At 45.1% G+C, this 13,871-nt stretch overlaps 1 protein-coding gene across 1 annotated transcript; it reads left to right on the top strand.

Moving 5' to 3' along the window:
- The first annotated feature begins 35 nt into the window (after positions 1-35).
- On the top strand, positions 36-13,466 carry LOC135109324 (potassium channel subfamily K member 18-like). The gene is made up of 6 exons (XM_064020675.1): positions 36-804; positions 909-1,236; positions 11,209-11,359; positions 12,522-12,612; positions 12,728-12,907; positions 13,122-13,466. The coding sequence occupies exons 1-6, from the start codon at positions 661-663 to the stop codon at positions 13,347-13,349; spliced, it is 1,122 nt and encodes a 373-aa protein (XP_063876745.1). The 5' UTR covers positions 36-660; the 3' UTR covers positions 13,350-13,466.
- The last annotated feature ends 405 nt before the right edge of the window (positions 13,467-13,871 follow it).

The following is a 13,871-nucleotide window of genomic DNA, read 5'->3' as shown; positions in this document are numbered from 1 at the left end:
TCTGCCTACCCTCGCCCCGGCCCGCACAGGGAAGCTGTTTGGTACTACCCCTAAAACGTTTTCCTTGAATATACTCGTTGGCGGCAGGTAGCAGCACTGCCGCTCTCCTCCAAACTTCAACCAACAGCACTTCTTCCTTCTTACATCTTCCTTGGTCTAGCTTGGTCTATCCTTGTCGGATCCGCGGGATTCGGCTCCAGTAATTGGATCCCGCCCAGCCGTAGTGTGCGGGCGGCCGTGGTGTTGCGAGGAGGCTGACCCAGCGGGGTGCAATATCAGAACACTAGTGAAAGTGAATGTACCTTCATTGTAACTTTATTAACACGAGGAGGAATACCATGAACAAAACTGTATTTTCTCCATCGATTACCAGTGTAAACTATTGATTCCGTTAGGCTTGGACAGGAAACATGACCAAGTGTAAACACTAACATTAGGCGTGTACTGTCCCTTCTGCCCAGGCCGTGATGTGAACGAGTGTATGTAGTACCGGTGGAGGCTTGGTGTAGAACATAATGAGGGTGGTCACTCAAAAGGGAACCCGGGAGCAAACAACGCTGTTGTCGGTGATGCAGGATGAGAGCGATGCATGAGGAATGCAGTGATCAAGCATAATCTCGAAGTAGACTTTGAGAGGAAGGAAGGCCCTCCGCCGCCAACATGCAGACCGCCTATGCGCGTATGGTGTATGACCGCTACCAGCGGAACCAGCGGGCGGACGGCGGGCGCGCGCGGCGCAGGGCCACTCTCGCTCATCTGCTGAAGGATGCGTGTCGCCGCCTCATAGCCTTCTTGTTCACACAGGTAACATACGGGAGCAATGTATTTCAGGTTGCCACAATGAATATATTCTTGATATTGGCTGCCTTTACCGCACACCATTGACTATATCCTGGGGTGGGGCGCAGGTGGGGGTGTGCGGGCTGGTTGTGGCCTACAACATCATGGGAGCCTTCGCCTTCCGTGCCATCGAGGGGGATTACGGAGATGCAGCTCCTGAGGAGGCCGCCCTGTTGTTGCGGGAGGATGCCGTCAAAAGACTGTGGAACATCACGGCGAGACTCAACATCTTGGAGCAGACCCAATGGCGTCAGGAGGTGACGAGAGCGCTGGAGGATTTCCAGGGCGACGTGGTGCCTCTGGTGAAGGCGAAAGGTTACCGGGGCGTGTTGCCGAGTCAGGCGTGGTCCTTCAGCGCCGCCCTCATGTACTCCCTCAGTGTCTACACCACCATAGGTTGGTCTCATTGCACAATTAATACTTGTATTAAGTTGGTCAGCCAGGAAGGAGTTGATAGAGGCAGGTCAGATGTAGTTAGTGGCCGCATCCGGCCAGTTCCTTAGGTGTTATTAATAAGACAACTGTAATGTTTTAAACTTCTATCTTTTTTTTTTCATTATTTAGAAAAAAAAAATATCAAACTACATATACATAGGAATGATAATCCAGTACTGATGCCAACGAGTGCATCTCACACCACTGCTGTGTACGCAGTTTTATATTTTTATTTATACAGTTCCCTCTGTGGAAGGGAGCACCGCCGCTTGGCCACACTCCGCGGCGTGTTAGGAGAATATTGCCGCTGTATTCCCTGCGCGTTAGGAAGGGCAACCTGTTTGTAGATCACTCAATAAATTATATAATGAATTTGTTAGTGTGCTTCAGATGTTGTTCACGGTGGCTCCTCACATGCACAGTGAGTCACACTGGGGAGTGGCTGGCGTGACGTTATATTTTGAACCTGTAACAAATACTTCTGCCCTACGGTGCAGCGTCTCGTTTATTACCCGTTGATGGCTGATAACTCAGTATCTCATGATGTTCCTCCTTTGAAACGACCAGACGCGGCGTTTATGGCCAGCTGTTGTCGTATGTCCGCATCAGCCGTGAAGGAGGAGAGTTTAGAGGCGTGAAATGAGGGAGGTGGAGTGCGTGGGGCTGCGGTTAATGTTTCCATGGGCGCATTGGACAGAGAGCTTACTGATAGCATGGACCTCTGACTTGACATATGGGATAGGAGGAGAAATTCGCGTTGTGTGTGTGTGTGTGTGTGGGTGTGTGTGTGTGGGTGGGTGGGGGGGGAGGGACTGAGGAGAAGGTTATTCACTAAGCCACATAATATTATAATATACTAATGATATAGGAAACTGATCAGCTGAGGCGACTGCTACGCTAACGGGAACAACCGAGAGAAGAATTAACCTTCCCGCTTCTTGACAGTAAACTCTCTTGCAGATAAATCGTTGTCATTAACTGAAGTATGTCCATAAAACCCTTCTATTAGTATCTTAGTGGCGACGCTGCAGTGCATTTAACTATTCTTGCCTAATTCTTTAGTCTGATTCAGGCTGTCTTGCCTTGCTACGCCACTTTGTCTCGTTCCACGCTTTCCTTGTTTATAGCCCACCCAGGCATCGCTTGTGTATGTATCTCTTGCTCCTTTTTTTTTTTCTTTTTTTTATCCTTAGCATCAACACTTAGGAATTATCACACACACACACACGCGCGCGCGCCCGCGGCATCACAGCTGTCGTCCATCACTTAAATGACCGGAGATATATTTATTTTTTCTCTCCCTTTTGACGTTCCTTTGCCGTCACACTGTCTGTGGTTGATTTGCATAACTGATCCGCTTTATTAACTCGAATTATTGTGAAGTGGCCGAGTATTTTTCTTCCTGTGTGTCTTTTTTGTTAATTTTCAGCTCTTTTATGCTCTTTTTCTTTCATAGTTTGATTAGTATACAGTCGATCTATCTCTTTCTGTTTCTCCCTCTTTTCGGTCATTTGCCTTAATCTACAGATAAATAAAGGTTCAGGGGAAAGGTTATCCCGCGTTTGTTTAAAAAAAAAAAAAATGATTTATGATGATATCCTAGCCTCATATTTTCAAACCGCTCAGGTATTCATAAAGGCTACTTTCAAAGGTTACAAAGGTGACTAGTCAGTTTCTTATGGATGGTTTTCAAATTAACAATGCAGAATCTCCATCGAACTGTCACTAAAATCATGAAAACATATTTAAAAACCATTAAAAACTCCACTAGAGTCTATTGAAAGCCGAGATAACACGCTAAAACATTGGGGAATACTTTTTTTTCTTCATATAGGGGGTGAGTTAGTCTATATAGCTGATGTATACAGCCACCTCATGCACCCCCAGCGGCGTAGCTATGCCTGGCGACGTGGGTGCTGCAGGAAGTGTGGTGTGGTGTGGCGGTGTGCGAGTGTGGCGGCCAGCCAAGCTCAGGCCGCTTCATGAATCAGGCGTGACCACAGGGCTGCGTCACGGATTACCGAGTTGTGGCCAGCGATGCCCCTTATATTTCTGTACGGACTTGTGTTTATATATCTATGAGAGAGAGAGAGAGAGAGAGAGAGAGAGAGAGAGAGAGAGAGAGAGAGAGAGAGAGAGAGCAGCTCGGCACGTGGAGTCCGGTACTCACGCAAGTCCTTTCTTTGCCTGTTGCCTATTTCAACGTTACACGATTTTATGTCATCTGTCTGTGTGCTTATTCTTGTTTCAGTTCACCTTACTTTCATATTTATCTATTTGTCTTTTTTATATCTTTATTCAGTAATTTGTTTTATTCGTTCATTTATCCACTCTCTCTCTCTCTCTCTCTCTCTCTCTCTCTCTCTCTCTCTCTCTCTCTCTCTCTCTCTCTCTGCTGGCTATATGTCATCTCTAATTCGTTGTATTTTTCGTGCCCGCAGGAGACTAATAAATCTTTTCACTTCTCTTTAATTATGACCAGCACACTCATGATGACCTCGTATTCTTTCTATGGTGGAGATGCAGAACCATTAACTTTTATGTGTGGAAGGAGGGCGAGTAATGACGGAGTGTTGGAATGAAGGGACATGAAGGTTCCTGTCACTGGGGCGTCAGGAAGTGAGAAGGCTTGGCAATAGTAATGAGATGAGGAGTCTTATCTTCACATTTATCATTAGTAGTAGTAGTAGGAAGAGGAGAAAATGAAAGAGACGGAGGGGAAGGAAGACAAGAGTAGCAGAGATAACATTATCATCACATTTATCATTAGCATTAGTAGTAAGAGGATGTGGAGGAGGGGAAGAAAATGAATGGGACTTAAAGAAGAGGAGGAGAAAAAAAGAGAAGTAGAGATAAAATTTCGGTGACAAGACTGAACCTGTATTCTGAAACCCTCCTTTCAAAAGCCACAGAGATGAACATCAGACTCTCACATACATTTGCCTTGCTGCTGATGTTTAACTCTCACTTAAATATATACTGAATCATAAAATAAATAAATAAATAAATACCCTTGAAAACTTTAAAGTCCACGCCCGAACGTTTAAGAATGGGTTACGGTGTTCCTTGTACAGTCTTCGTCTTGGTCTGAGTGCGGGCGTCTTGAGGTCGGATCCACAGTCATATTCCTGCGCTATATTGGTTCTCTGTGCTTTGCTTGACGTGGAAGCAGGCCGCGGTTCCCACTGTACTTACTTACCTTGGCTTGCTGCCCAGAAAAGGTAAAGCCTATTAATTTTGACAACATGAAAGTTATTGCACACACGCGGCACCACTTCACCTGCACGCACACACACACACACACACACACACACAGTCAGTCAGTCATAAGTAATTTTTCAGTATAATGCTAAGTAAGGTCCTTATCAATTTGTTTACAGTGTCCTCCCAGGCGATCATTCTGCTCATTAAAGCTTCCACTTTCCTTTGAAGAAATAAAAATAAGATAAGATAAATAAATGACATGATTTTCCACTCTCCATGGTCCTTTTTGAAGAGATGCATGCGTGGGTAGTCTAGCAACATTCACAAATAAATAAATGAATGAATAAATCCATTTTCATAAACAGAATTAACCGCAAGAGTGAAAGAAAAAATATGTGAATTGTCGCCTCGTGAGTAACTGACTAATTTCAGCCTCTCACACTCCGCCTTAGTGTTATTCATCTTGTCTTGCAACACCACCATTATTTTCATGACCATTACGAATATCAACGCACGCCTGTTGGACTCGTAAAGCGCATAACTCAAACCTCACAGTATGGCATGATTTGTTTAGCACTCCGTCAGCTGATTGCACACGACAGTCAGGTCCAAGGTCCTGTCCACTGCTAACAGCGACTACAGGCCTTGTGTCACTTCTCCGTTTGACCTCCAGCGGCCTCAATGTCACGGCCGGCACGGAAGTTGCTGACCTCGTGCATATTTCCAAGTCTGGCAGGATGGAAAAGATCTGAACTGAATCTTTTTAGTGATGTGACGTGCAGTTAATTTCGTTGTTTTTGAATAACCATAGAAGACTGGACATGACGGATCACAGTGGGCAGTTGTCAACAAGGACAAGTATGGCTTATTTATATAACGTACCCCGACATTATTATAAATAAACGACAGGGTGAATTCCTACACCGTGTTTACTTGCCGCCAAGCTGTGCAGGAGACTGAGATATAATAGCTTGAAGATTCACATTTCTACGCTACTTAATAGCTTACTTCAACAGCCAAGTCGCTGCATCGAGAATCTGAACCTTCTGCAGTTCCATCAAGAGTTACATGACTGTACAATTCCTAAGAATAAAGGCCTTGTTTTTGTGCCTTTAGAGTCACCGCAGCTCATGTAAACAGAGACACCGCTGACACCTTTGTTTGTTGAATGTGGCGACACCTGAGCTGATCTTGAGATCTATTCCCTGGCATCTACCTGCCTCTTTGGGGCGCCGGTGACACCACCATCACCACCACCACCATCACCACCACCGCCACGGCCGTCGTAAATATATCACAGCTCCCCTGTTGTATATAAATATACCAGCGACGGGTGGACACTGCTGCGTTATGTTATGTGTTTTCAGAGAGAGAGAGAGAGAGAGAGAGAGAGAGAGAGAGAGAGAGAGAGAGAGAGAGAACACGAAGAGTATCATTAAACTTATTAAACCACAAATACATTGGATGGAAATAGGATAATGTTAAGGTGGTGACATAATCTTATGGTCGTGGCGTGACGCAGGGCAGCCTCCCCGCGTGGCTGTGGCAGCGACAAACGCTCCTGACAGCATGATGCACGGCTGTTGGTCTGCTCCGTGTCCTGCAGTGTGACAAATGAGATGCCGCCCCTGCGCCGGAGCTTCGAGACGTCTGCGATGATGAACACTTATGTTTTTTAGAAGTCAGATTCATTAGGCGATCCATTTTGCTGCCTGGGTTGCTTGAATGAGAGCGAGCATGACTATTACTGCCTCGTGGGTGATAATCCCCCCTCTCTCTCTCTCTCTCTCTCTCTCTCTCTCTCTCTCTCTCTCTCTCTCTCTCTCTCTCTCTCTCTCTCTTTCCGCACATTTCTTCACGAAGTGTTTATTTTACAAATGTGTTCGTTGATTCACACTATTGACTGCTCGATTTCACGGCCCAGCAGGTGTTTCCCGAAGCACTCACAGTTTACGGCCAGCAACCACCTTCCTGAAAGCCACAATGTACACTAGGCGCCGTTTTTAACCCGTCCATCAGCTACGGTACACACGGCCGATGGATTCCTCCCCTTCCTGTTTATGCTTAGGTCTGCCCCGTGCAAGCGGCGCCACTCCTGCTCCGCCTTACAGTTTACTTTGACAGCTCACTCCAGGGGTTTTACCGATACGCAATGTTGTGGAATGGCACGAATAGGAGAGAGAGAGAGAGAGAGAGAGAGAGAGAGAGAGAGAGAGAGAGAGGAGAGAGAGAGAGAGAGAGAGAGAGATTTCGACACATGTTTATGTCTATGAAAGCTTACATTTCGTGCCATTAGCAGAGAGTACGGCGTCTATTTGTGGAAGGGAGACTGAAGAGGATCTGTTCGGTAGCCAGAGAGAGGAAACTAAATGAAATACACCTGTATTCTTAAAGCAAAGAGAAAGGAAAGAGAGGCTGGAAGAATTTTAATCAAGGGACGATAATGAAAGCTGAAGGAAAACGAAGCACAGAAAATGACCCAGGGTGAAGAAAGAAGGAAGATCCATGTTTAAAGAAATGCTTTCCTCTTCCATTAGGGTTGTTCTCAAGACCACAGAGATCAGCACAGTTCTCATGAGTTTTTTTTTTCCCATTGGCGGTGCGGAAGAATTGTTAACCTATCACTAGAAACTCGGAGACACCCTTGAAAACACCTATACATTCCGCAAGAACCTATTCAAAGTAGAGATAAGGAAGCTGGGACGTGCGAGGATACACTACATACCATAGAACACACTCAAGGAATCCCCGCTCCCTTCCCCCCGCCCCCTGGCTCATCGCCCGGGTTGGAAGGAAATATACGAGCCGCCAGTGTGACTGTCGGTGATATATGAATGTAGCCGACATATGCGAAGCAGCAGGCGGTGCGTTGACCAACTCGATAAAATGTGTGCGCTAGTTTTTAGAATAAGATAATTACAACTTATTATTGTTCGAATCAGTCAAGACGAAATGTTTACTGTTTTTAATGACACCTAGGACCATATTACGAAACACTTATGCGCCTCACCTCCACTGCATTCAGAAGGTTCTAGTTGAAGTGGCACGGGTTTTTAAGAATGTTTTTTAATGCTTCTAGTGACAGATTAACATTTTTTTTTTCATTATTGACGGGAGAAACAATCGTGAGAACCCGGCTAATCATCTGTGGCCTTTGAAAATAGTCGTAGTGAGAGAGCAAAGCGTTTCAGAATAATACTTGATAAACAAACTGTCTTACTACATGAGTTTATTGACAGAGGTGAGTGAGAGTCGTCCATTAATATCATTATTCGAAGTAATCAAGAGGCGAAATATATATTCTTTTAATGGCTGTGGCAGGACGTGAGTGTTTATTGCTCCTGTCAGAAATGAGTCGGTGATGGCAGTCTCTGATTTCTCTCCTCGTCCCTCCTCCTCCTCCTCCTCCTCCTCCTCCATTCAGAAGTATCTCATTGTTGTCTCTCTGATGACATCCAGTGATACTTTTTTGTCTTGTATGTCTTGCAAAGAATGTGAGAGGGAGAGAGAGAGAGAGAGAGAGAGAGAGAGAGAGAGAGAGAGAGAGAGAGAGAGAGAGAGAGAGAGAGAGAGAGAATTATGCAACAACTTGAGACATTTTAGAAAGTTCAAGGATAATGTACTTGCATTTCTCTCTCTCTCTCTCTCTCTCTCTCTCTCTCTCTCTCTCTCTCTCTCTCTCTCTCTCTCTCTCTCTCTCTCTCTCTCTCTCTCTCGTAGGGAAAAAAGCACCCTAAAAATAGTTCACCGTAATCACTCACAAGCCCACTGCCCTTCCCCCGCTGCCTCCATCTGGCGCGAACACTTTTTGAGGAGAGAAGTCACTCAGTTCATGGCAGTTTATGACAACGTAGGAAACTTTCTGATGAATATCTCACCTTTAAAAGTCACATAGTAATTTATTTATTTATTTTTTTTTTAGATTAGTATCTGCTGGGACTTTGAGAATTTTTATTTGTTGTCGTAAAGAGTGTGTTAAGTTTGGTCTTAAGCATTTACCAAACATTCCAGTAAGCAAGAGGACAGATCATTGTTGTGTATTTAACAAGGAGGGAATCAGTCAATCACACGGCGTATTATTGAAGCGAATAAATGTTGTATATACTAAGCACTCCTGTAAGCAAGGAATAGATCAGTGGTTATTATCTAACAGGGATAAGTCACAGTGTATATTTGACAAGGAGTGAATCACTATCACTCAGAGAAGAGAGAGCAGTACTTGGTTTCAGTCAACGCTCGCTATCAGCTTAACCTATCAGACTTTCTGGGTTGGCACGCTAGGTATTAAATCCTCACATACACACACACACACACACACAAACGCTGAATTTATAAGCAACAAAGGCCTATAAAACCTTCATATTATTTTACGCTGTTGGTGTGTTTCATGTCACGTTTATTTGTCTTTTCCTGGCACACGAAATACTCGAGTTGTTGTATTCGTTGATTTTGTGTAAGGCTGTAGTTTGAAAGTCTCTCTAAATTTCTGGTTGAGGGTCTGATAGTATGATGCTTAAGAAAGTCTCTCTCTCTCTCTCTCTCTCTCTCTCTCTCTCTCTCTCTCTCTCTCTCTCTCTCTCTCTCTCTCTCTCTCTCTCTCTCTCTCTCTCTCTCTCTCTCACATGACCGAGAGGAGTCGTTACTAAAGGCGGGTATACACGAGGCAATTCGCGGCCGGTTTCAGCCAGGAATGTGCAACCAGGAGCGAAATGCAGCCAGGAGCGGTTGAGTTGCCGCCCGAGCCTTAGAAACGCTCTGTCGGTCTAGATTCAGCCACCTTCCTGCAATAGGCGGCAATTTTCCACGGTCAAGTGAGAACAGCTCTCCCTTCACTGACCATTCTGGTGAACTAGCCTACAACTTTGGTATCCTCCATGACCTAGAGCAATTGGTGCAACACCCTACTTGTATTCCTGACCGTCTTGGAGATACGCCCAACATTCTTGACCTTTTCCTGACCTCTAATCCTTCTGCTTATGCTGTCACCCTTTCTTCTCCGTTGGGCTCCTCCGATCACAATCTCATATCTTTATCTTGTCCTATTGCTCCAATAGCGAATCCGAATTCGAGTCCGGAATCCGAATCCGAATCCTACTACTACTACTACTACTACTACTACTACTACTACTACTACTACTACTACTACTACTACTACTACTACTACTTCTACTACTACTACTACTGCTGCTGCTGCTGCTGCTGTCGCTGTTTCTGCTAGGCTTAGTTTTTTGCAAGAATTTGTAATAAACATTACTCGTATTCCTCCTTGCTAGCCAGGAACGAGTCTATAACCGTTTCTTAGTTTGTTTTTTTCTTCAAGCACAGCAAAACCATAGCCACAGCAGCGGGCCAGCGGTTGCTCTTGACCGTGTAAATGTTTTCGGCCAAAACCTGCCTGCAGCTCCGGGTGGCTGAAACTAGCCGGGAGAAAAATTTGCCGTGTAGACCAGCCTTAATGTTCAGAGACAAAAGTACCACTACTACCGTTAAGTTTTTCAGAGTCGGCCAACCATTCACTAGAAACTCTCTCTCTCTCTCTCTCTCTCTCTCTCTCTCTCTCTCTCTCTCTCTCTCTCTCTCTCTCTCTCTCTCTCTCTCTCTCTCTCTCTCTCTCTGGCGGCACTACACTCCCAATCTCCGTTCCCAGGTTTAAGTTTACTCAGATAAAGCTACAGTTTATTTATTACGCGGGTATAAGCTGTCCTAATTATTCCTCCCTCGGCCTCTCTCTTCCTCCATCACCATCACCGCCGCACTTCCTCTGTCCCTCCAAAATGTAAGAATCTCAGACGCCCTTCCCAGTTCATCTCTGACGTGGGTATATTAAAATCACCAGCGTTCTTCTCGCCAAGATATGATACGAGATACACGCCAAGTAGATTTCTTTATATTTCATACACCCTATCTTTTGCAATGGACGTCACCTTGCCTCCTCTTATCTCTGGAATAGCTTAAACACTCATAAATCTTGTACCTTATCAGCACATTCTTATCTTGAAATGTTTTTGCTGTTGGTGTTTCCTTACTTTTTTTTTTTTTTCACTGGCATTGTTTTATTTCTTCTTCTTTCTTTCAAAGGTGTGACATTTTTGTTGCGCTATATATCTTCACTCGGGTTTCTTTCGCAGATTAAATATGTGTTAGTGTATAGAGTTGCTGCACGGGCTAATGTGAATAAAAGAAAGAGTAATGTGGCATCCTTATCCACTAACAGCACACACAAAAAAAAAAAAAAAAGAAATGTGATTTGTCAGTTCTATTTATTTATTTTCTTTTTCTTCTGTTTTCACTCCTGATGTACGCGAAACATTATTTGTTTCTTTGATAAGACTGAATAATATGTGGTCTTGCTTTATTTTTCCAGTGTCTATTGTTTTCTTTTCTTCTTACTCTTTGCGCTCCAAACTTTTTATATATTTTTCATTAAGTGTAAAAGAGACTGGATGCCCTTACTAAATAGTTATGCATATATTTCATCTATATCACAGCTACTTTATTTTAAGGACTTTTGAAAGTTCTGATGAATTTAGGGATAGGTATGATAGCTTAGAATATGTATCAATGTATGTTTTATACAAGGAACTTTTTGACATACTGGTTTTCCTGCAGCTTCTTATACGAGTAATTTTATGTTCTTAAGTTCTTATTTACCTGGCCAGATGCCGGAAACCCATGCACTTTAAGTCATGTTAGTGTGGTGGGTGTCTTATGTCAGTGTTTGTGATGCAGGCTACGGGAACCTGACGCCGAGAACCGAGTGGGGCAAAATAGCCACCATCCTGTACGCCATCGTGGGCATGCCGCTGATGCTGCTCTACATGTCCAACGTCGGGGAGGTCCTCGCGCACATCTTCAAGTTTATTTACTTCAGAGCCTGCAGGTGAGGTGTTTATATCCCCCGTAAGATGCTTGGCTGACATAAAATACCTCTTATCAAGTCAGTTTGTCCTCTAGTGATCTATTGTCACCTTACTGAGTGTGTGCATCATGTTAAAGAGAGAGACTGCATCTTGAGAGGTCTTAACGCAGGTGTGTAAAGTAGCCAGGCCATTTTTCGTGTCTTTTTTATAGTTTCAAGTCACCACCAAGTCGTTCGCAGCTCGGCGTGGCGTGGCGTAGCGACACCAAGAATGAGGAAGGAAGGGAAAAGAATTTTACGCTAAACATGAGTCTTACTCATGCGTAGCGATGCAAAGCAGATAATTTCTCTCTCTCTCTCTCTCTCTCTCTCTCTCTCTCTCTCTCTCTCTCTCTCTCTCTCTCTCTCTCTCTCTCTCTCTCTCTCTCTCTCTCTCTCTCTCGACATGTGGAGTGCCAAACAATTGGTCACTATCAAACTAATCAAGTCGTTAATGGTTCAAGGCTGGGTGTGGCAGTGACGCAGGCGGGGCGGACATGCCGTGACCAGCAGCAGTGTTACTACAAGCTTCGTTACACGCTTTATTACGGTGCGGCCGCACCTTGGCACGCGCGGAAGGCCTCACCAGCAGTGCCACGATACGTTATGGGGGTTGCGTCAGCGCCTCGCGGGGCCTGCCAGATACTAGGCGCTGCAGAGCGTCACTCACCTGCGGCGGTGGACAGAAAATAATGTGTTCCTGACAGACAAACAAACCACCTGCCAACACCGGCTGTACCGTGACGAGGGACGCTAATGGCAGCCCGTTTGGCTACCAGAGGCGGGGACACGGAGTGAGAAATTGATGCAATAATTTTCCACCTAATTGCTCATGATTCTTTGAAACGCACACATGCAGACAAAAGACCGTGTCATTTGTTCTCATTCGTGGAAAGCGTACAATGTATGGTCATGCATGTGGGGTCTTTAGAAGGTAAACTTTATTCTATTCCTCTCTCTTTTTTTTTTTTTCAGGGAATGTAGAAGAATGCACTGTCACCTGTTTTTAATCAGCGTATTAGGACGAATTTGTCACCTGGTGCTCTTATTTATACAGTTAATGGTCAAAGAGAGAAAAAGACATACCGCACAGAACAAAATGCCCGCTCCGCTATGGCAACTTTGTAACTCGTGTCTCCCACAGCTGCGACGCGGGGTCTATGGGCTACTACCGTAGCGGCAGCGGCAACTTGCGACCAATACCCGTCACCGCCCGCCGTGTTGAGGAGCCCAAGGTATGTTAACAAATAAAGGCGGTGATTACGGCAACGATCTGCGGGTCTGATGAAGAAAAATAAATAAATAAAGGAGGTGACATATTCCTACTTTTAATGTTTCCTTCTCCAACAGGAGGGCGGCAAGAAGGGACAAGGGCTGCGCCGCACCGTGCCCATCACCTACTGCCTGATGGTGATCGCTATCTACGTGGCCTGCGGCGGCGCTATCTTCTCGCAGTGGGAGCGCTGGTCACTGCTGGACGCCTGCTATTTCTCATACATCTCCCTCAGTACCATTGGCTTCGGTGATCTGGTAATAATGAGATACTTGAGTACGTGGTACTTGTAAGGATTCGAAGTCAGTGATGAGTTATTAAGTTCGAAGGAAGGAGAGAGAGAGAGAGAGAGAGAGAGAGAGAGAGAGAGAGAGAGAGAGAGAGAGAGAGAAGCCGTTCTGCCATGCTGTGAATTTTTGAGGCTATATTCGTTCCGTCGCTTTTAACAAGAGTTTGGTTACCATCCCGCAGGTACCGGGACGGACGGTGGCCGGCAAGAACGAGGACGAGGAGGTGGAGTCCCAGCAAATCATCGTCACTGTGTATCTACTTGTGGGCAGCGCTCTGGTCGCCATGTGCTTTAACCTTATGCAGGAAGAAACCATAGAGAACCTTAAGACATTTTGGAGAAGGCTGGGATGTCTCAGGAAAAACAGCCACAGTGGAAATGAAGAAGGTCCGTCTGTGACTGGCGGGTGACAGCGGCAGCCCCACAGAGGACGCTGCCGCCCCCGGTTCACGCTCTCTGTGGCAGGGAAAACACGGATGCACGTTAGAGTAATAAACCTTATGAAATATACTTATTCTGATACAAAAGTAGTATTGCATTTACCCCTATCTGAGTAATTTCTTTGGGGATGGTTGTAGTAGTAGTAGTAGTAGCAGCAGCGGTGACACTTACGAAGGTGGTAACATGAATAATAGTACAGTAGTGGTGCTGGCAGTAGTAATGTGGATAACAAGGAGATAACGCAGTACATGACAGGAGGCAGATTTAGTGTTTCCTTATGGCAAGTGATATATAGTAAGAACCCGGGGCTGGTCTATGGCAGAGGGAAAGATTTAGCGCTCCTCAATGATGATTGAGATATATTGCAGCGAGTGAGGGATCAATTTAAATAGTGAATGTTACCGCCAGCAGGCGGCGAAAGTTGATTCAGACCCACACGATGACACGAATCATTTATTGTATCCGATTGAATCCGGCTGGATCCGCCTGAA

Source organism: Scylla paramamosain, chromosome 18 (genome assembly GCF_035594125.1).
Source record: "Scylla paramamosain isolate STU-SP2022 chromosome 18, ASM3559412v1, whole genome shotgun sequence".
In the NCBI taxonomy this organism is placed as follows: Eukaryota; Metazoa; Arthropoda; class Malacostraca; order Decapoda; family Portunidae; genus Scylla; species Scylla paramamosain.
Note: the sequence above shows the minus strand (reverse complement) of the source record. Positions and strands in the feature narration are given on the sequence as shown.

Coding starts and splice junctions, on each gene's coding strand:
- LOC135109324 (XM_064020675.1), top strand. CDS start 661: ATGCAGACCGCCTATGCGCGTATGGTGTATGACCGCTACCAGCGGAAC. Junction 12,613..12,727: donor GCCGTGTTGAGGAGCCCAAG/GTATGTTAACAA, acceptor CTTCTCCAACAG/GAGGGCGGCAAGAAGGGACA. Junction 12,908..13,121: donor CCATTGGCTTCGGTGATCTG/GTAATAATGAGA, acceptor ACCATCCCGCAG/GTACCGGGACGGACGGTGGC.